The sequence below is a fragment of the Ostrea edulis genome, chromosome 9, assembly GCF_947568905.1.
Source record: "Ostrea edulis chromosome 9, xbOstEdul1.1, whole genome shotgun sequence".
In the NCBI taxonomy this organism is placed as follows: Eukaryota; Metazoa; Mollusca; class Bivalvia; order Ostreida; family Ostreidae; genus Ostrea; species Ostrea edulis.
In genome coordinates this window covers 35,819,016-35,842,142 of record NC_079172.1, presented here as the reverse complement: position 1 = coordinate 35,842,142, position 23,127 = coordinate 35,819,016, and the positions used below count along the sequence as shown (strand labels likewise).

Below are 23,127 nucleotides of genomic sequence, written 5' to 3'. Positions count from 1 at the left end.
TGGGGAGATAAAAATTGAATAAAAATCTTAACAGCAAGGATACCTTTTGGTTGTATTCCATTTGCACAGAACTTTTCTTGGGTCAAGGTCAAAATTCTATTACTGCCATCTTGTCTCTCAGTAACCTAGTAGAAAAAAACCCTTTGTGTTTAACTTGATGATAAGCCAAACAAAGCAACAAGAGATATTAAAACTTGATCTATTCTGATAAGTTCTATTACCATTTAGAATCCCCGATAAAGTACATGTAATAGTGATGGGCAATCGGACCAAAAACCATAATCGATTATCGGCAATAATCGGACACATGTAATCGATTAATAATCGGAATTGACATTTAAGTGTTTCCCCTCATAATACATAACAGAATCATTAAATGTATGGAAACAACATTTGAATTCTTTGTCTCATTTGTTCACAGTTGAATAAATCAGAATATCAATATATCAAGTCATGGAATTTATCTATAATCTCAATGTATCAATGATATCAGAGATACGCTCCTTTATTTAAATGCTGTTGTTACCGTCCTTCACATCTCCCACCATTTTGTTTGTTTATTTTTGATCGGGTTTGACATACAGAAAATAAAATTTGAACAAAGTTGAATTGATTTCCGGATTTTGTTTGGTCAACGATGTCTGCGACTTTTATTTTGTAATCGATTAGTAGCATCGTAGGTCTCTGAACGACTGACAATCGATCATCAGCGACAATCGTTTCATCACTAACATGTAATAAAACTTTTTTCAATATAATCTAAGCTGCAACACACAATTTGACTTGTTGACCAATTAAAACCAATTTACATCAAATATTTGATTGGTTGATCATTGCTCACCAAAACAATTTACATGGAATATGTTGGTCTGTTACTGGTACACGCCATATGACAGTGCCACCATACAGATTTTCAGTATGTTTCTACATGTTTGACCCCTTCATATGATGTACAACTTGGTTTGTTTTCCTATAAACAGCTTCCAATCTATATTGCCTAAACTGCCCCAATTCAATTTCAACCACAAAAAGTGGTGAAATATTAGCTTAGTAATACTTCTCCATAAGTTCTAGTTACAGTAGAAAACTGCTGAGGATTTGGGATAACAGACAAACAGTATATTCTGAATATAACTGTACAGAAACATGAAAGTCAGTGTTTGTTATATCTTACTAAACCTTCTATCATTTCTAATACAAATAATTCTGATCCCTGCCTTCACTACTGGGTACCCCATCTGTTTGGTCCAGGTTGTCATGACATCTAACACAGGTTTTCCACTAGCTGTTCCAAGAGATTCCCACAGGTCCTCGGTGACTGCATTCTTGTACTTAAATTTGGTCAGGTACTGGTTCATGCCTTTTCTAAAGCTCTGAAAGACAACAAAACTCCATGATGTTATAAAACTCTCAAAGACAACAGAATTCTGATGGACAACAAAATCCCATGATGTTATAAAACTCTTAAAGACAACAAAATAAATGTGACTGTGCAATTATGTGACACTGCTTGTTTTTCAATTAATGATGCATAAATTAAAGTAATTACGTTTTTTTCCAAAAATACGGGTAACTTCATTACTGCCTTTACAAAATCAGTAGTATGACAAATGAATAACATTGTACACAATGTAGATACAAAATTGATCAGGATGAATTTTAGAGCTATAAAAAATATTTTTTTTTATTGTATATCAATATTTGTGGGGATGTAAATTCATGTTTCATGTATACATGTATGTAGTACTCATGAAATCCATGAACACTGATCTCCCATGAACAATGTTTGATAACATAGTAGTTGTTTAGGTTTACTATGACAGCGACATAAATAGTGTTGATTACATAGTAGTTGTTTACTATGACAGTGACATAAACAATGTTGATTACACAATAGTTGTTTACTGTGACAGTGACATAAACAATGTTGATTACATAGTAGTTGTTTATGTTTACTATGACAGTGAAATAAACAATGTTGATTACACAGTAGTTGTTTACGTTTACTATGACAGTGAAATAAACAACCACACAACACACAGTGACTTGTAGGACTTGCCTCATCTCCAACATAGTCGTGTAGCATCCTGATAACAGAGGCCCCTTTACTGTACGAGATAGCATCAAATATCTCATCCACCTCATCTGGATGTCCAACTGGAATCTAAAATATGACAACATACACAGTATTAAAATGCTTGTAGAGAGTTTTTACAAATATCAAAGTACGGATTCAAGTTTGCTGGGCTTACTCTTCTTCTCGGTGTTCAGGCCTAGATAAATAAATTGTATGTTTCTGGTTCCCCACCGACCCTAAAATATTTGAGCCAACTCTGAAAAATTTATCAGCCGATATAATTTCAGAAGTAAACAATTCCGGTTTCACAATTAGAAATCCTAATCTCGATCACTTCCGTTTGAGAAAATACATATCCGATACGCATTAATCAGAAATGTTTTGACAGCGATTTCCCCAGGGAAAATGGCAGCATGCTTGCCAAGCACATTGTTGGCAATTATGATAGGAAAATGCAAACAGTTCAGTTCAGTTTAAGAGGGGAAAAAACTTTGTGACTAGAGTAAAAAAATAAAGTGCACCGCCACGGCACATGATACGCCCGTCACATATTGTTAACATGAACATATCACCATGAAGAGATAGGTATGCATGGAACCAAATGTCAACCTTCCTTTAAGAATCTTACCCACTTTATGGCCTCATGTGACATTGCTTCAAATATTGATAATGTAAGCTTAATGATTTTTAAAAGGATATAAAAACATTTTCCCCAAATGTTTTCAATGAAATGATTAAAGTGCAAGATAGCCCTTTATCCAAGCAAACAACTTACAATAAATGGGAGTACTCAAAAAGGTTGATTTATTCAACATATCAAAAAATACATATATCAGTATCTGCCTTTGTCAAATCTTCAAGTATAAAAGTAAAATATGCATGGTGATGTCAATATAAATAAATATAGATTAAAAACGGTTATTTCAAACACTGGTGCATCTCCTATTGTGTAGTTATTAATTAGAAAAAAATAATCCATCATATATTTCTCAACTGGTTGTGTTAGACTTGAGAAATGCACATCTGCAGCTTTGCTCATTGTATTTTAAGGAATGAAGAACAATGCACAGCGTAATAAAACATCAAACATTAGTCATTATGTTTATTCTTAGACTGTAAAACTGTCATCTTAGTGAGACATGACAATCTGCACCTTGTTGTTGAGATATAAAATAAAAATATATTTTACAATATCATATTAATTCTTAAACTTTATACCAAATTAACTTTCAAAGTAATGGCTACCAATTAGAACTGTTCTAAAATTTGACAGATCAATTAGAAGGCCATATTCCTCTGCCCAATTCCCGATTGCAAGAGATATAGATAGCACCTCCTTGATCAGATTGCTGTAACAGAAATCTTCTAAACTCATTAATTAATCTGTAATTTGACAGAATGCAATTTTTCTGTTAGCAAAATGCCTCCTGAATTGCTTGATAATTACACCCATGGGACAAGGGAAATTTCTCTTGTTACTGACACAAAAGAAATAATTTGTTTGTTATATACTGCTGTATAGTACAGTGTATATAATGAAGAATGTGTAGTTTCTTGAATTAACATTTTTTAATATGGTTATTGCAATACTATTTCATCTGTTCAGATTTACACAAATGCCCAATCTGCAGCTTTGTTCATTGTATATCTTTTTTCTGAACAATGCCACAGCCATAACAAAACATCAAAATACTAATCATTAAAATAGGCCTTTATACATATTGCAACCATTTGTTGTCTTAGTGAGAAATGATACTCTGCATATAGGTTGCTGAGAAAAAAAATTAAAAATTATATAGTACAATGTCAAATTAATTTTGAAAATAAAGACTAACCACAACAAACAAATTCACTTTCACAAATAATTTCTGGTATATCTGCAATTAAGAGGCTAAGATCTCTCTGCCCAATTCCCTAGAGATGAAGATAACACCTGCTTGATCATGTTCTACACAAAACTCATTAATTAGTCTTGTCAAAATGCCCTTTGCATGCTACTCCCATGGGACAAGTGGAATTTCTCATGTTATTGTTAGAAACAAAGGAAACATTACATAGGCTAAAAAAAGCTGTACAGTATATCATAAAAAAAATATGTGTTTTCTTGATGTAACATTTTTGAATGAGGTTTTCTACAAAACTCTTATATGAGTAGGGATTGTACCAATTATAACATACTTTTTTCAAAAAATCACTTCAACTAAATGTCACAGTGACCTTAAAGTACAGTGCGACACACCTTCTACCTAAGATGCATAAGTTGACCAAGTTTCATGATTCTAGATCAAATAGTTTTCAAGTTATGAGCCGGACAGGGTTTTACCATATTTGGCCATATCTTCTTAATTAAAAGTCACAGCGACCTGGTTTTAATGTGCGATACACCTTCTACCCAAGATGTATCAACTGACAAAGTTTGATTATTCTAGGCCTTATAGTATTTAAGTTATGAGCCGGACACGAAAAAGCTAACAGACGGACGGACAGACGGACAGACGGACGGACATGAAGGCCATAACATAATACGGCCCGTCTTAAGACGGGCGTATAACAATGAATCATAATTCATTGTTTAGTATTTTTGAGATGCATCATGGAGGGCCATCTGATTGGCCAAAACACTGCAAAACTACAATTTTATGTTGGCCAAATAAACTGCATTCCAAAAACACAGAGCCGTATGAAGTTCAGGGCAGTAATTCTGTTGGTGATTTAGCCGTATTTGAAACGAAATATTTAGAGTTTATATGTGAACCGGACGTTGAGCCAACATTAGACACAGGGTTGTTAGTGGCAGTGAAATGTCTCAGGATCTTCAACAAGAGGCCCATGGGCCACATCGCTCACCTGAGTCACCTTGGCCCATATCTGAAGACTTTCCATATATATTTGCATGTAAAACCTTGGTCCCTATTATGGCCCAAACTACCCTTTGCAAACTTGAATCTACACTATGTCAGAAAGCTTTCATGTAAATGTCAACTTCTTTGACCCAATGGTTCTTTTAAAGCTTTTTTCTATATTTGTATGTAAAACTTTGACACCCCCCCCCCACTTGTGGCCCCATCCTACCCCCCGGGGACTATGATTTGAACAAACTTGAATCTACACTATGTCAGAAAGTTTTCTTGTAAATATCAGCTTTTCTGACTCAGTGGTTATTGAGAAAAAGATTTTAACTATATATTTGTATGTAAAACTTTGATCCCCCTTGTGGCCCCATCCTACCCCCGGAGCCCATGATTTGAACAAACTTGAATCTGCACTATGTCAGAAAGTTTTCATGTAAAAATCAGCTTTTCTGGCTCAGTGGTTCTTGAGAAGATTTTTCCTATATATTTGTATGTAAAACTTTGATCCCCTATTGTGGCCCCATCCAACCCCCGGAGCCCATGATTTGAACAAACTTGAATCTGCATTATGTCAGGAAGCTTTCATGTAAATCTCAGCTTTTCTGGCTTAGTGGTTCTTGAGAAGAAGATTTCTAAAGTTTTTCCCTATATATTTGTGTGTAAAACTTTGATCCCCCCCTTGGGGCCCCATCTTATCCCCGGGGGCCATGATTTGAACAAACTTGAATCTGCACTATGTCAGAAAGTTTTCATGTAAAAATCAGCTTTTCTGGCTTAGTGGTTCTTGAGAAGAAGATTTTTAAAGATTTTTCCTATATATTTGTATGTAAAACTTTGATCCCCTATTGTGGCCCCATCCAACCCCAGGGGCCCATGATTTGAACAAACTTGAATCTGCATTATGTCAGGAAGCTTTCATGTAAATCTCAGCTTTTCTGGCTTAGTGGTTCTTGAGAAGAAGATTTTTAAAGCTTTTCCCTATATATTTGTGTGTAAAACTTTGATCCCCCCCTTGGGGCCCCATCTTATCCCCGGGGGCCATGATTTGAACAAACTTGAATCTGCAATATGTCAGGAAGCTTTCAGGTAAATTTCAGCTCTTCTGGCCCAGTGGTTCTTGAGAAGAAGATTTTTAAATGACCCCACCGTATTTTTGCATTTTTGTGATTATCTCCCCTTTGAAAGGGACATGGCCCTTCATTTGAACAAACTTGAAAGCCCTTCACCCAAGGATGCTTTTGGCCAAGTTAGGTTGAAATTGGCCCAGTGGTTCTGGAGAAGAAGTCGAAAATGTGAAAAGTTTACAGAGAGACGGACAGACAGACGGACAGACAGACAGACGGACGCCGGACAAAATGTGATCAGAATAGCTCACTTGAACCTTCGGTTCAGGTGAGCTAAAAACAGTATAAAACTGTTATTCCTCTTTGTAAAGACTGTTATCTGCATGGAAAACCGCCGTTAGTAAGCTGCTCTAAAATGTTAAAATAAGATAAAATATTTTCCCTACCTACCTACCCTACTTTTTTCCAGGTTGGAATAGGAAACACACTATTTATTTATCTTGGCCTCATCTCTGAACACAAATCAAATTTACTATATATATATATACACATGTATATATACAGTAAAATATCTCTATCTCGAAGTCCAAGGGACCTCGAAAAAACTTCGAGATATGCAGGAGTTCGAGATATCCAAAATCGACCTTGAATATTTTTCTTATAGTTTAATGCAAGTTGATAAATTGATATGGCAGAATTTCAAAGACAAACATTTCGGGTTTTTTTAAATATATATAAACATCCCATTGAATTCACAATATGTTAGATGATCATGCTTGTATGCTTACTTTAAGTTTACTAATGTCTAGGCTCGACTGGGATGTAGCTATTGCGTTCTAGTGAAAGAACCTATCACGTAAGAAACAAAAAAGACGGATTTAAAAAAAAACAACTTTTAAATGTTAATTAAATAAAATTTCGTGTTTTCTCTGTCCTAGTTTTAATGACGAAGCGTGTATTATTAAATGCAATATCGTTATTATGAGCATTACATTCAAGCACACTTCGACAATATTGTGCGTTTATCTAACCCACATGTTAATGATATAGCGTGTGTCCTTCAAAACACCCTCCCTGGAATCGGGCGTGTTAGTTCATAAGTGGACTTAATCCGTAATGTTGGAAGGCTTCACTAATCACCCAAGCTGTTGAACTATTTATTGTGACCTGGGTCTACTCGGAAAAGGCGAGCATGGATTAGCGGTCATTAATTATAATTGGTGTAGCCGCAGGTGTGAATTTGTGACTTACGACGTCAGGTATGGTAAGCAGAGCGGAAAATTGACTGCACTTCGAGATAAACCAGGTGAATTTAGGGCAAGGGACCTTGAAAATACTTCGACATAAGCGGGGTATTCGAGATTACCGTGTTCGAAATATCACAAGTTTTTAAAATCATTTATATAAGGAAAACGGCCGGGACCGGCGGTCGACTTCGACTCAAGTGGGGTATTCGAGATAAACCATATTCGAGATACAGATATTTTACTGTATATATATATTTTTTTTTTTTACAAAGCTGTTTTTTTTTCCAGGGGAAAGTGTGAAGCAGAGCATCTATTTTCATTGGTGTGAAGTCAATTCAACCTCACATGATAACATGAGTGATAAGAGAATGGTCTATTACCTTATATAATTTTGCTCTATAGGACCAAAATAGGAGAATTATTTTGTTTGTAATACTTTTCTTAAGGTAACTCCATACTCACAGTTTTATGTGATAGAAGGTTAAAAAGTGTATTTATTTCCATTTTTGAGAATTAAAACTAACAAATTATCAAATAAAATATATAGTTCATCACACTTTTTACGATGTGAACCATACATAAACAGAATCCTATATCACCATCAGAAAATTGCAATTTTCCTTAAACAGTGTTATCAAAATTCCATAAAAACTGGTTATCATGGTTATGACGATATCATAGCATTCATAACAATTTCATGAAACTGTTTCTTCACAAAAATGTACAAAATGTCTGTAAAAAATAAAGGAAACCTATCACATAATAGACTTAATAAAGAAATCAATGAAAACAGAGTTATTGCCCTTGGATTCAATATTTTTTAACTTATCATTGATTATTCATATATAATTTAGACTTTTGCAATAGTTTATTATTAACAAGATTTTTTACAATAACTAACAAGAAAGAAACCAACAAAATTCATGTTCCTATCATGCATAAATCTAAATAAATCATTGATTTTGCAAAATCTGATGACATCACAGGAAGGTGGAATTACTTTAATTTTCGTTAACTGACGAGTCACTTGTTTAACCAAGTAACACACATTCCATAGCTCATCTGTTAACAGTATGCTGGAATTCATTTCCAACTTGGCTACAGCAATAAGCATCGCCCAACATCAAATTTGCTTAATTGCACTACCACCAGATTTTCAAGTTGGTCAAGCTCGGACTTAAAACTGGTTCTCAGTACCCCTACCTCTATAGCATGACTGTTGTGTAGAGCATCCATCTCCAGGGCCCTGCCCAGGTCAGAGTTCACAAACTGTGTCCAGATATCAAACTCCGGGAAGCAGTGGTCCACACAAAGGTACTCAATCCAGGAGGCGAAGCCCTCATTCAGCCACAAGTGTGTCCACCATTCCTGATGTTACAAAATATATCATTATCATTGTTGAATATATCTGCAAAAAACTATGAATGGCAGGGCTCGAAATTAACATATGCCTGTCAGTCTGTGAATGGTTAAAAGTCTGGCGGACTGACTGACATTTGTTTTAGTCAGTCCAATGGGACTGGTTAATTTTCTAAAGCATCATTTTGGAAAATATATTTATGAAATCTTATACACACATTTGGCATGCTTCGGTCTGTAGATATCAAATGAATTTGATTCGTAAATATAAATCCCACATAAGTGTTACAATATTGTCTGAAGCATATTGAGTTAAATTTCATTTTAATAACATTAACGAAATCTGCTTAATTATTTCTGGTAAACTGTTGGACTGGTAAATTTTTCTGCGGACAGGTTGAAATTATACCCCATCAGTCCGGCTGGACTGGTGACATGAAAAGTTAGCTTCAAGCCTCCTAAAATTACTTAAAACTTATTGAAATAAAATTGACTTTATTTGATTATGTTGATGAAGAGTGTATGCACAATATTTTACATTTGCTGTCGATAAATGATATTTATAGAAAACCCACTGGTTCATCATACAAATCTAAATGTACAGGTTTTCCAGATTGTTGAACTTTTGATGATAGACTGCACATCTTAAAACCATTTAGAGTACATAGAGATTTTTCTACACATGTATATCTCAATGATAGTGTATTACTTAATTATGGTATATATGTATTTGTATCTTATCGAAGATTGAGAAGATCAATGGTAGAAAAATAAATCTCTAATGCACTCTAAGTTCTTTAAAGCACTAAAAATGACATAATCGGTGATAAAACAAAGCAATGAATGCATCATTTGAGACAATGTACAAGAAATGCTGTGACACAGGCAGACATGATTCCTAAGAAAAGAAAAAAAAGCTGATGGGGGGTCTGGGGGTCCTCCCCCAGCGGGGTGTTAAGGGGCAACGCCCCTGATCTGGGGGTCCAGGGGGCCGAAGATCGCTATTTTAACATTTGAAAACCCCTCAGGAATGACCTCCAGAGACCCATATTAAAGTTGTGAAGGTTTGACTACCTTCTCCAGCCATTCCCATTTCCATACATTACGTAGGCCCTTATCGATAGTTTTTACATCGCCACCTCGCTGCACAACGTGTGCGGACATTGTTTTAAAACGAGATCAGTTACTTAAACAAACTGTTGATTGGAGAAACCGAATAGAAAGACGACGATTCAACCAATAAACAATCAGAAGACATATATAACTTGAGGAAGCATTTTACAACAAGTAAAACCCGCATCAATGATGGAAAATTCCGGAATACTAACAAAAGTGGATTTTAAAATTTAGAGCGGAAATGAGAAATCCGGAAAGCGGAATTCCGCTTTAAAGCGGAGAAAAATCATGTCTGCACAGGTAGTAAATAGTATCATGGTTTCTTAACATTCTGACCAGATTTCCAAACCACTGTTCGTTTTTATCTCTGAACCATCGGTCATTCTTACTATTTCAAACAGATTTCTGAACCACAAACCATTCTTACAATCATGACTAGATTTCCAAACCAGTAATAATTCTTACCATGGTGACCAGATTTCCGAACCACTGGTGAGCCAATTCATGGCCGACTACCAGAGCCACCCACTGTTTTGTTTTGGAGGAGGAGTTCTTTGGATCGATCAGCAGAGCTGTTTCCCTGTATGTCACAAGCCCCCAGTTTTCCATGGCACCTGGTCATATAAACATCACAATGTCAAACAATCAACACAGAGCTACACTTGGTTGAAATAAGAAAATTCATATATACTATCAGTATCTACAATGGATTTAAAAGCAATATTTGTACTCATGTATATTTGAAAATCATAGTAAGAGCATTTACAGAAACACTCACCAATTATAAAATTATTTCTTATACCATATGAACATTATAAAATTTTCAATACCATGATGTACCAGAATCATTAAGACTTGGGGGTCAGAAAAAATGCAGGTCTCAACACATTTGAAAACTGATTTAATATGCTTATTGGCAATTGTAGTACTGTACAACAATAGAGTAAATAGGGTTGATGTTGTGATCAATCCCATCTCATTCACACTATACAGTGGTTCTCATGAGTTCTCTACTCTTCTGATAATCACTGAACTGATTCAATGCAACTACACATCAGAACAGAGAAATGGATGTAAAATTTATGCACAAATATGATCACTTCTCATAAACAAATATCTGTAATTTTCTTTTTTCATCCCGAGACCCTTGCACAATTCTTAGTAATACTGGTACTTAATATTTCATAGATAAATCATAACCTGCAGCAAAATCAGCAATAGCAATGAGATCAATTTTAGGTAGAGGGTAGGCGATCTTGAAGTAGTCCTTGTAAAATGGTAGAGTTTTAACAGCAACCTCGAGGGCAAACTGTCCCTGCTCCTTCTTCCCCACGGGGGTATAGACTCTGACCATCACGCCATCCGCATCCTTGGCCTCAACGTAATCATACTCCCCCACAACAAAAGCCAGCAGGTACGTAGACATGATTGGGGTTCTCTCATAAGTCACCACCTTCCACGCCGAGTCCTCAGGCAAGTCATTCTCAGATTTTACTGGCTGGAAAAGTGAATGTTTTACACTAACACATCGTCATACCATAGCCATGCATATGACATTTACATAGAATGACATAATTCATCAATTCTTCCCTCCAAACATCTTTCCTTTTCATGTCAAACTTTACATTAGTTTGCTTCTTGAAAAATCTGTCCCCATCATTCATCATGCAATATAACTAACAACTTTTAGAACCATACAATTCCAAAAAAATAATTGGATGTTCGTAAAAAAAAATTGCCCCTAGCCATTATTATTGCTACTTTAGCAAATCTGATATTTGAACTTTGACCTAATCTTTTTGTAGCCCTGACCCTGACCTTGCAGTGCACAAATATGAAGTTACTCTCTTGTAGAGTGAAAAATTTAACATGGTTTAAGTTGCAGATCATAGAACAGACTAGCTAAAGATGATCATACACTACATGTATATACTTTAAAAGATTTCCAAATGTGTTTGTTAAGAGGCAATGAGGCCAAACACAACACGACTTCATCTTCAGGTCATAATGCTGAATTAATTATCAAAAATCTGATTAACCACTTTGTTGTAGAATTCATACATCTTGATCATTTGCTGAATTCATGTGTTTGCAGAGATCTTGAAAAGTGTCGTGTCGGATTATCGGATAAAAGTAGTAATTGTCCGACACAAGTTACTTAATTGTCGGTCCTGATGGCTGATATAAGATCGGGATTGAAGTCCGTTTTTTACCGGGAAAAAATGGCGGCCATGTGGCCCATAGATTTTCAATCCGATGCAAAATCCAGCAACACAGTGAAATGTAAATGCGAGAAATCAGTTGTGAGGAACTACGAGGAGAAGAGAAACCAATTGTTTCAATCCACCTGGCAATCTGGGAGACAATGGCTTTAGTTTGCAGCGGTTTTACTTACTGCTTGGTGACACAATTTGCTCAAAGTCGAAACTGACGAAAGACCAACTACACCTGGGCAAAAGTGAGAGAAAGAGTTGTTACAACAATTGCAGAGGAAGATGAGAAAGAAGTTGAGAGGAATATACAGGATAGAGAAAGAAATGGAGGATGAGAGAGAAGTGGAGGGTGAGAGAGAAATAGAACAAGAAAGTGACTCAGATAGTGAAAGTGAGGAAGATTCATTCAGAGTGTAGGGAAGATGAGAAAGGTTATGAAAAGATAATTTATGAACTTATAGCTGAGATGGAGATTGAATACAATTACACATGTAGTTGATTTTAAATAAAATTTATGAAAACCTCTAAAGGGATGCATCTTTTTCTGGACTAACAAAATATTGTTTGGGCTGACACTATTTCTAACAGTGTCAGACCAAATGTCTGACACTTTAAAAGAAATTTCAAGAACTCTGTGTTTGTATATTTGGAGAATCAGGCTTGCTGAATTCTTTAACTTACCATGTTAGAGAGTGCCACTCTATTTTTAGGAACAACAAGTGTGACATCAAACGTAGCTTTCACAGCCGGTTCGTCCCAACATGGGAAGGCACGTCGAGCATCTGTTGCCTGCAAATACAACAGAAGGACACCTTCTGGATCACAAGGAAGTATAATTAAAACCTTAAACAATGTAGAGACATTATCTTTAATCTTATTTTCATTTAGACATGTTCCTACTTACTACAATAAATACAGTTTTTAGAGAAAGAACAAAAATGAAGTTTTTTCTATTAATGTTGCATTGCATTTTGCTAACCCACTACAATGAGCACTCTCTATCTATGTTGAACTAAAGATCAGGCTCACGAACTCTGTGTCTAAACATCCGAATATTTAAAAATAAAAATAAAAGTGCTGTCATTGGAAATTCATAATAGCAAGTTCAAAGACAGGTGTGCAAGTCCATTATTTCATTATTTGTAAAATATGATGAAACTGAATCTGATGCCAAACCTACAACTGATAACACAGAAAAAAGTCTACACCTAAATCAACCAAGTAAATTGTTAAGGTGTCACCACTTTAAACAAGAGGCCCATGGGCCACATCGCTCATCTGAGTCATCTTAGCCCATATCTGAAGTCTCCATATATATTTGCATGTAAAACTTTAGTCCTTATTATGGCCCCAACCTACCCCTGGCGGCCATGATTTTTGCAAACTTGAATCTACACTATGTCAGAAAGCTTTCATGTAAATATCAACTTCTTTGGCCCAATGGTTCTTGAGGAGATTTTTAAAGATTTTCCCTATATTTGTATGTAAAAATTTGATCCCCTATTGTGGCCCCATCCTACCCCTGGGGGCCAGGATTTAAAAAAATTAAATCTGCACTATGTTAGGAAGTTTTCATGTAAATATCAGCTATTCTGGCTCAGTGGTTCTTGAGAAGAAGATTTTTAAAGATTTTCCCTATATATTTGTATGTAAAACTTTGATCCTCTATTGTGGCCCCATCCTACCCCCAGGGGCCATGATTTGAACAAACTTAAATCTGCACTATGTTAGGAAGCTTTCATGTAAATATCAGCTATTCTGGCTCAGTGGTTCTTGAGAAGATTTTTAAAGATTTTCCCTATATATTTGTATGTAAAACTTTGATCCCCCCCCCCTTTGTGGCCCCATCCTATCCTCAGGGGCCATGATTTGAACAAACTTGAATCTGCACTATGTCAGAAAGCTTTCATGTAAATATCAGCTTTTCTGGCTCAGTGGTTCTTGAGAAGAAGATTTTTAAATGACCCCACCCTATTTTTTGTGATCATCTCCCCTTTCAAAGGGACATGGCCCTTTATTTGAACAAACTTGAAAGCCCTTCACCCAAGGATGCTTTGTGGCAAGTTTGGTTGAAATTGGCCCTGCAGTTCATGAGAAGAAGTCGAAAATGTGAAAAGTTTACGACACCCACGACAACAGACAACAGACAAATTTTGATCAGAAAAGCTCACTTTCAAGAGCCTTTGGCTCAGGTGAGCTAAAATTGAATGAAATTTTATTCAAACTCAAATCTGTTCTGCAAACCATGAATTATGTTTACATACATCTGTGATTGACTTGTGAACATTTAAACCTTTTTATTCACTGCAGCCTTTTTCCGTAAGTAATCATCTGAACATTTCTACGCTGTAACTTCACAAACCTCAAACTGTGTGACTGCTGCATACATTTCCTCCCCGGACGGTGACAAGTATTTGCTTCTGTAGAAACCTTTCATCTTGTCATTCAGCTGACCGGTGAAGTCGATGGATAGTTGACCATTTCCTGGCTATAAAACAAAGAAAATGAATTTTTTTTTTACACATTCAGGCTACATAGTTCCAAAACTGTTTATATATATAGTGAAAACAAAATTGTCAGGAAGGATCTGAAGCGGTGGTTGTTAGGGCTGGTTTGACCGTAGTATCATACACCGAGTCAGGGTCTTATTCATATTCGGTAAGTAATCAAACTGTTATCTAGAAATGCTTTTTTTATTCAGGATGCTTTAAAATAAAATAAACTTGTATTTCTGCTTCACTGGTCTATCATTCTGACTGTACTTTTTAACCTCAGAGAACTACTTAGAACAAGATCTTCCCTTTTCCACCTTTATTTAGAGTGATTCTCTTCAGTGAGCTTTTCTGACAGGATCCGGTCATCAACCTTTGTTACAGTTATATATGTCATAGACATTATTGCATAATATTTACATTCACTGAATCTTTTCTTATATTTCTTTCAAAATTGACATTGCTTTCATCCTCGACAATGAATACATATTTGTTGCATTCTAGTGCGATCTACTTTTTTAGTACCACCAGTCTGTGTAACCATTACCAAATATGGAGCACTGCCAAAGTCAGAGTGTATTGGCTGTTCCATTTGAAGTAATGAATGGGTTAACAATATGGTATTTTAAACAAAATGTCTTCCCTTGTTGTTTTATCGAGTGATGAAGGTAGTATGCATTGCAGACAAAATTCACCACCCGATAAAACAACATAGAAAGTATTGTTTAAACATCATACTCCTCTGAGCTTAAAGACTTCAAAAAGAAGGGCAAATACTTATAAACATACATTGTCATTATCTGAATTGATTTGAGATAAAATTCTAGTAAGACATTATTTCCACAAATAATCATAACATTTAACATCTTAAGAGTTATCTCCTCTTTGCTAAGACCAGGAAAAATAAACACCTGACTGCACCCGACAGGTACATAACATAGGTAATGTGATCCAAGTACACAGAGACATAACTGTGCTGGAGTTTAGCTGGGAAAGGCGACCTCCATTATTGTCAGAACTAAGGTAATAATCTGATCTTCTCAAATTGTATGTAATATAAATATTTTGTAAATGTAATATCCATTCTTGTGCTCTTGAGTAATAATCAAACTACAATCCCACAAAATGTTAAGAAGAGAAATTTTATACAATGTACAAGGATGTGTACATTAATATTTTGAAATTGAAAACTTTCAAATTTACTTTTGTTTAGTCAACAAATGCAGTTTTAGTAGAAAGTAATCTGAAAAAAATTTAAAATCCATGTTGGACAAACCCATGATCTACAAATCAAGAGCAAGCATGTTAACTACTAAGCTACTTAGCTAGACAATCAAATTTAAAACGAATATACAAATATTGCTGGATATTCGTATTTTTAATCATTTTTTTAAAAGGAAGTCAGCCCTTGTGAAGATGTACTAAAAGACTCGCTTGTTTCAAATTCTTATGTACATAGAATCAATACATTATTCATTATAAAAAAGTTGATTTGATAAAAATGCTGAATATTGTCACTTCAGCACCAAGAGTTTAGATGATGGACCCCCCATACCAGTGCCCAGGATGTGATGCGATGTGACCTGTGCGAGACCGCCATGGTACAGATGTACTGTGATACGTGCCTCATCAACCTGTGTAAGGCCTGCGTGGGAGAACACACATTTTCTGATGAATCCAAGAAGCATGAAATTCTAAGGTTTCAAAAATCCACCCCCTTCTACCCTGGCTGTACCTCTCATGACAAAAAACGTTGTGAAATGTTCTGTAATCAGTGTCATATTCCAGTCTGTGTTACTTGTGTTGCATCAAATCAACACTTAGGTCACGAATTATCAAAAATCTTAGAGGTGCTGGATAAAAAGAAAGAAAAGATCATGAAAGAAAAAAACAAACTGAATGAAACAATTTTTCCAGTTTACCAGAGTATTGCATCTGAAGTACAAAACAGAATCAGTCAGTTAGAAAAGGAATACGGAGATCTCTCAACAGCCATAACAAAACATGGAGAGCACTGGCACAGAGAAATTGACAAACTTGTCCAGAAACTGAAAGCTGACGTGGAGGAGATGAAAACCACACAGTTACACACTCTACAGAAACATCTGGATGAAGTTAACATGAAAATCTCTGACATTAATGATGAAATTGAATCAGCTGATGGTGCTTTGGACTCTTATGACATTTCTACAGTACTGAGTGTCACGCCTAATGTAGATCAATATAAAGATCTTCCACAAAAAATAGAGCCACCTTCACCTAAATTCAGCCTAGGAGGAATTCAAGATGAAGAACTCGGTAAACTGTTTGGATCTTTATCATCAATTTCTGTCCAATCAGAAGAACATGGTTACAATATAAAGACAACACAGAAATCCCCAGAAGCTTCTCCTGTCATCAAACAGCTGCTTGATCAACCACAGACTGTCACCACCATACACACTGAGCATAGAAAACTTCACAATGTGACCTGTCTGAATGATGAAGAAATCTGGACATGTGGAGATGGCAGCACCATGAAACTCTTTAGTATCAATCGGGGATCACTACTCAAATCAATGAGAACCAAGACAGGGAACAGTCCACAGGACATCGCAATGACGAACAGTGGGAACCTGGTTTATACTGATCACTGGGATAGTACTGTGAACATCGTGAAGAATGAAGAGATACAGACCATGATCAGACTACAGAACTGGAAACCTCTCTATGTCTGCAGTACCTCCACTGGTGACCTCCTGGTTACCATGAACAGTAATGATTACAAACAATCCAAAATTGTCCGTTACTCTGACTCCACAGAGACACAAACCATTCAGTTTGATGATCAGGGACGTCCTCTCTTTTCATCTACCGATAATCCTTATAATTTTTGCCCTAAATACATCAGTGAGAACAGAAACCTGGATATCTGTGTGGCTGACAGTGGAGCTAGAGCAGTAATGGTGGTCAATCAGGCCGAGAAACTGAGATTTAGGTACACTGGACATACTCCTACTCCAAAGAACAATCTATTCAGACCACGAGGAATCACCACAGACAATCAGAGTCACATCCTTACAACCGATGATAAAAATCACTGTGTCCACATCATAGACCAGGATGGTCAGTTCCTCTGTTACATAGACTGTAGAGTGAATGAACCCGAGGGACTGTGTACAGATTCAAAGGACAATCTGTTTGTTGCTCAATATAGAAACAAACAAGTGAAGAAAATCAAATATCTGCAGTGAAATCCAACATCAGTGGTGAAGATAGCAAAAGATCATAAATCATTCAATCTTCTATCCTAGACGGACTTCCTGGGGTTGTGCATCATCGCGTCTATCCAGACTTTGCCCTGGTGGACTGACTTAAGATGTCAATGTGGGCCACAGAAACCCTGCCATAGCTGTATGACTAGGAACTTATTTAAGATTTAGTACATTCACAACTATATTGTAATATTCAACATGTGCAAGAAAATTAAAGCATGACTCAATAAATAGAGAAACTAATTTATAATAGCCTAATTAGTGAGTTTTAAATGAACAAAGGAACTATTACTATATATACAGTGGAACCCCGTTATTACGTTTTCCATTTTGTCACGATAAAATAACATAATACCGGGGGCAACGTAATAAATGTTCCCAGTGAAATCCGTTAAAAATATCGTTTGGAAATTGTATATCGTCCGTTGGTACTCCGTGAAGGGGTGTGTGAATATATCTTTACTGTTTCTTTGTTTAAAAGACTATGATACTTTGTTTTATTTACATCTTATCTTTAATGTCCGTAATTCTTCATGTTCTTATCCCTTTCCTTTATTTCTGGTGTAGGATTCATAAGGATGTTTTGATAAAAGTTGCTTTTCTGCATTCGTTTGGACCGCCATTTTGTTCAACTTTAAAACAATGCGTTCATGTAAATTTCTCTCAATAACTCGTTCTGGTTCGTATTCAACATGCGTACTAAAAAAATAACAAAACATCGTTTTTATTAAGTTCGTTAATTACAAAATACTCAACGCAATAAAAAAAAATCCCATCCAAAAAACAACAAAACTATAGACACAAAACATACACGATACCCAACACTTACACACTTTTCTCACCAACGATAAACACGGAGAACAATTTACGTGCAATCCACATAAAAAATATATAATGATGCACGAAGATTTCATTTACAACGCTAAATGATGGCACTAAAATCACGTGCGCATCAGGGGATTTTAGAATATTCACAGAGGTAAATGCCGTGCGCGAATCGGCCGGTAACACAGGACAGCTTGATTTGCGTATGTATGGACGAGATTTACGAACACCCAAGCTGCATGTCCAAACATTATTAAAGTGATAACTATTGACCCTCAAATACCCATATGCAGAGTAGCCCACATTCCCATTTCAGGATTAAACAAACAACTCCACCTCCTGTTTTGTCTTAAATAAAATGAATATAGTATTACAGGTATTTTCTGCAATTGGGAATTTTTTTTACAATGATCCCTGAAATTAGTAAATCAATTCTGCATTCCTTTTCAATTTCTGCAGTAGCATTTTGTTATTTTGATATAAGGAATCTTTTAGACATTATGATTTTGGTGTTTAGGACCTCTGAGATGAACTGTTTACCTGGAAAGAACTGGGGAACAATAATACCACTGCGAGATAAATTGTTTACCTGGAGATAACTGGGGAACGGTAAAACCACTGCAAGATAAATTGTTAACCTGGAGAGAACTGGGGAACATTAATACCACTGTGAGATAAATTGTTTACCTGGAGAGAACTGGGAAACAATAATACACTGCGAGATAAATTGTTTACCTGGAGAGAACTGGGGAATGATAATACCACTGTGGCATTCTCAGGTTCATATTTCACTTCAGCATTTATACTCTGGTCTCCAGCATCTACAAAAAAGCAGGATTATACTGTTCAAGTTTCTACAATTGCGATTAAATACATAAATATGTATAAGTACAGTATCATTTTGTGCTCCAAATACAATTACTAATGTATTTTTTCCCTTGCTAATTGTTCTGAAATGCAACATGGGTACAAGATATGCAACTCAATTTCGAAATTAACTTAATTCCAAATTACAATTAAGTTGTATAGAAAATGGAATTCTATTTCAACGCATGCCAAAAAAAAAAAAACCCAAACAAAAACCCAGTAATGTTTCAGATAAATGTATGCCCCTGCCCCATGGTGCAAATTGAAAAGGGTTATACACATGTATCACTTAACTAATAGTATTGCCAAAACAATTCAAGATATTGAGTGGACAATATCTTCCTATGTCTAGAGTGGATTGACCCTTGACCTCAAAATTAAAAGGGGTCATCTACTCTTTAGGATGTACTAGTGTATCAAGTTTGGTGTAAATCAAGCAAATGCTTCTCAAATCATAGATGAGACAATATATTACTATGTCAAGTTTGACCTTGAGCAGACAATATCTTCCTATGTCCAGAGTGGATTGACCCTTGGCCATGTGAACTCAAAATCAACAGGAGTCATCTACCACTTAAGATGTACCAGCATACCAAGTCTGTCAAGCAAAGGGTTCTTAAAAGACTTGGTATACAGACAGACTAACAGGTGCAAAACAATATACTCCCTCTCTTTCAAAAAAAAAAATCTCTTCACACATCCCATTCCTTATTTTCTCCTTTCACTTGGTGTAATGTAAAAAAAAAAAAAAAAACAAAAAAACAAACAAACAAACAACACCAAAAACATTTAGTACCCAGTCTAAATTACATGTTACAAGTGGATATAGAGAAAAAGTAAATGATTCACATTGTGAACATTTTGTTTGACATTATACCAAGTGAAAGGAGAAAATAAGGAGGGGGATATGTAAAGAGATTTCTTTTTTTCTTTTTCTGAGTGTCTACTAAATGGCTGTGTTACGTGTACAGTGTTCGTGTTGTCTGTGTTTCTACTCCTGCTTTCAGCTCCATCCCTGGATAACAGCTTGCTGTGAAAAGGAAGCAGAAAGTGCAAGTCTTCTCTGCCAGATAAAGCCTCTCCACAGTCAGACCTATGTGGCCCAGATATGGAATCCTCTTCAATGTTGTAGATGGAAATTGGGTATCTTATAGCCCCAAACTGAACCACAAGGTCTAGGAGGAGACTAGGCCCCTAAATGCATGGCATATATGGCCCACCAGTGAGAGGATATGCCCTGGTGCCTGCCATCGTAGTCCCCAACTATAGGAAAATTGTACCACTAAATTATTGCTTAGGCTTGGGAAAGTCCAGGGCTAAGGGAGTAAACCCCAACAGAAAATCAAGGAAGATATTCCACAAAAACTGCCTTGTGGATGTCTTGGGAGATACAAAGGCTATATGGGAACATACCAAGAAAGCAAAGCTGGCTAGATGGAGGTCGTTAGCAACGGATTGCAATCATTTAGGGGAAAGAAAACCCTAGCAAAAAAACATATCGACCCTACAAGTAACAGATTGATTCATTAAAACACCCTACCTCATAAAAACAAGTAGATTATGGAAACCTTGAAAAATTTATAGAATTGTTCACAGCTCTATTCTCCACAGGGAGAGAAGCAAATAAGTCAAGTAAGTCATTTTTCTGAGTGGTAGACGTACCTGCAGCTTAAGTAATTTATCTGAGTGGTAGACATATCTGAGTGGTAGACGTACTTGAGTGAGTCGACTTACCTCATTTCAGTACTTTCAGTACTTTGATTCTGAGTGGTAGACATACCTGCAGCTTTAAAACAAGCTGACTGGATTTCAATCTCCTCGCTGTTCAAGGTTATGTTGGTAGTGCTGCTTAGGATCTGAAAAATACAGAGGATTCTTAAAATCCATTTAAAAAGTTGTGTGAAAGAGTATATAAAGTTTCTGTTAGCTTTTTACTGTCTAGTCCACAGGTCACAAACCACCCACTCATCACAGAATCAGGTGGTCAACAAATTAAGAAAAACAATGGATGGACCATGGAAACATCACATAAAATGTCAATCCACAATATTTTTAAAAGCCAATCTTCCATAAATAAGCCTTCGAAGTAAACCTGTTTTAGGAAAGGAGAAAAGATATGACTGCACCAGGAATCATACCCAGGGTACCACCTGTAACATAAATCAGGTGCTTTGACTACTGAGCTACCAAGGCCGATATCCACATCAAACCCAGTGACAAATTTTTTGTTTTGCTACTAAAAGTATTGTATGAAAATATCAGAACACTTCTAGTATGCTGTTCCCCATGATGTCAACACAGATCTATAATGCCCAAGTATCACTAACACTTATTACATGAATCAGAGACCAGTTTATTAAAAATAGGGCACTGCTAAACCTGTACATGATACGCCCACATACATTGTTGACCCAGGAATTTGTACAATTAAGAAAGGATTATCCAAGAAAGGATTTTGTCGGAGTTGCAATAACAATGTATTTTGCATCAAACAAATCCAAGTCCAAGGGCTGTAACTCCTTCAAAAATAGTGATGCAGCATTTCCCTTGTAATATATGCACATCTCCACATTGTGATCTTTCTTTGTATTAAGTATCATCAAAATCCCCCAACGGATTTAGGAGAAGTTTAGAAGACAAAGTATTTTGAATAGAAAAAAATTAGGTCTAAGGACCACAACTCCTTTAAAAAACACTGGACAGCAATCCCCTTGCAATATGCAGAGCTCCACATTGTGATCTTTCTTTGTACCAAGTTTTATCAAAATCCCCCAAAGGGTTTAGGAGGAATTGCGAAGACAAAGTTAAAGGGACAAACAGACGGACGACAGCGGTATAGCATAATACGCCTGCATTTTTATGCGGGCGTATAACCAGGGCTTTCAACAAATTTAAAAGTAGGAGGCTGAAATGAAAAAGTAGAAGGCGATCCAATGCTTGGTGCCCTTACGGCCGGGGGTCTGGGGTAAATGACGAAAAATCCTGCATTCTGGCGGTTTCCTGGCACTTAAATGCAGCTTTGAAATTGTCATTTTTTTGCCTGAAATTTTTACTTTTGCCATGAATTTATTGTTTCATATGTGAAATTTTCTATTCATGCAAAGACTTAAAAAATTCAACATTGCAAAGTACTAATTTTGATGCAAAATGAAAAATAAAGTGCATCAAGATAACTACATGTAATTATTTTTTGCAATGTTGTATCAATTAATTTTTAAGTGTCTTTGCTTGAACAGAAACTTTCACTTTTATTTCTACATTTGTACTGAAAGTTTATAAGACTGAATTGTTTTGTAAGAAAGTTTCTACATGCAGAAAGTATTGTTGAAATGAACTAAACTGCATGTTTTGCTCACCCCAATATTTTTTTAATAAAACCCAAACAATCTTTATTACAAATTAATAAGTAACATTTAAATGACCTATGATTTTATTTTTCCACAAATTCAAGTTAACAGCTACAGATTTGTTGGTAACATAGCGAATTTGTGCTGAAAAATTCTACTTTCGTTTTTATTTAATACCACATGGGCATTTGCAAATTAAAAAGAATATCAAGTCTGAAATCTTTCCTGATTAAATTCTGTTTTCGCTTTAAAATTGTTGATTGATATTATACTCGTGTCACTTTCACTTTTGGCCTTTCTAAAGCCGAAACTGAACAGGGTATTTGTTCTCTTCATTCCGTCAACATCATTGATTTTTACGTTCAGGACTTGTTGTTATCTTTCGGAACTTCTCGTCTGTGTTGTCACGAATTG

The 23,127-nt window shown here is 35.9% G+C and overlaps 2 protein-coding genes across 4 annotated transcripts in view; one reads left to right on the top strand and one right to left on the bottom strand.

Annotated features, from left to right (window-relative positions):
- LOC125668311 (puromycin-sensitive aminopeptidase-like) overlaps positions 1–23,127 on the bottom strand; it is a 49,580-nt gene that overhangs the window by 13,459 nt on the left and 12,994 nt on the right. For 2 of the 3 annotated variants that reach the window (XM_048902293.2, XM_048902286.2), the window contains exons 2-11: positions 21,147–21,222; positions 19,235–19,320; positions 14,291–14,416; positions 12,610–12,717; positions 10,916–11,213; positions 10,181–10,329; positions 8,444–8,608; positions 2,060–2,164; positions 1,218–1,373; positions 44–125 (exon numbers count right to left, since the gene is read on the bottom strand). In XM_048902293.2, coding sequence (XP_048758250.1) covers positions 44–125; positions 1,218–1,373; positions 2,060–2,164; positions 8,444–8,608; positions 10,181–10,329; positions 10,916–11,213; positions 12,610–12,717; positions 14,291–14,416; positions 19,235–19,320; positions 21,147–21,222 — 1,351 coding nt within the window. Of the gene's footprint in view, positions 1–43; positions 126–1,217; positions 1,374–2,059; positions 2,165–8,443; positions 8,609–10,180; positions 10,330–10,915; positions 11,214–12,609; positions 12,718–14,290; positions 14,417–19,137; positions 19,150–19,234; positions 19,321–21,146; positions 21,223–23,127 lie in introns of those variants that run through there. The other variant, XM_048902306.2, reaches the window with a different exon arrangement.
- On the top strand, positions 15,336–17,924 carry LOC125657605 (pyrin-like). The gene is made up of 2 exons (XM_048888293.2): positions 15,336–15,443; positions 15,944–17,924. Exon 2 carries the CDS (start codon positions 15,992–15,994, stop codon positions 17,651–17,653), a length of 1,662 nt encoding a protein of 553 aa, XP_048744250.2. The 5' UTR covers positions 15,336–15,443; positions 15,944–15,991; the 3' UTR covers positions 17,654–17,924.

What these genes read in the sequence shown, in the direction of transcription:
- LOC125657605 (XM_048888293.2), top strand. Translation starts at nt 15,992, where the DNA reads ATGCGATGTGACCTGTGCGAGACCGCCATGGTACAGATGTACTGTGAT.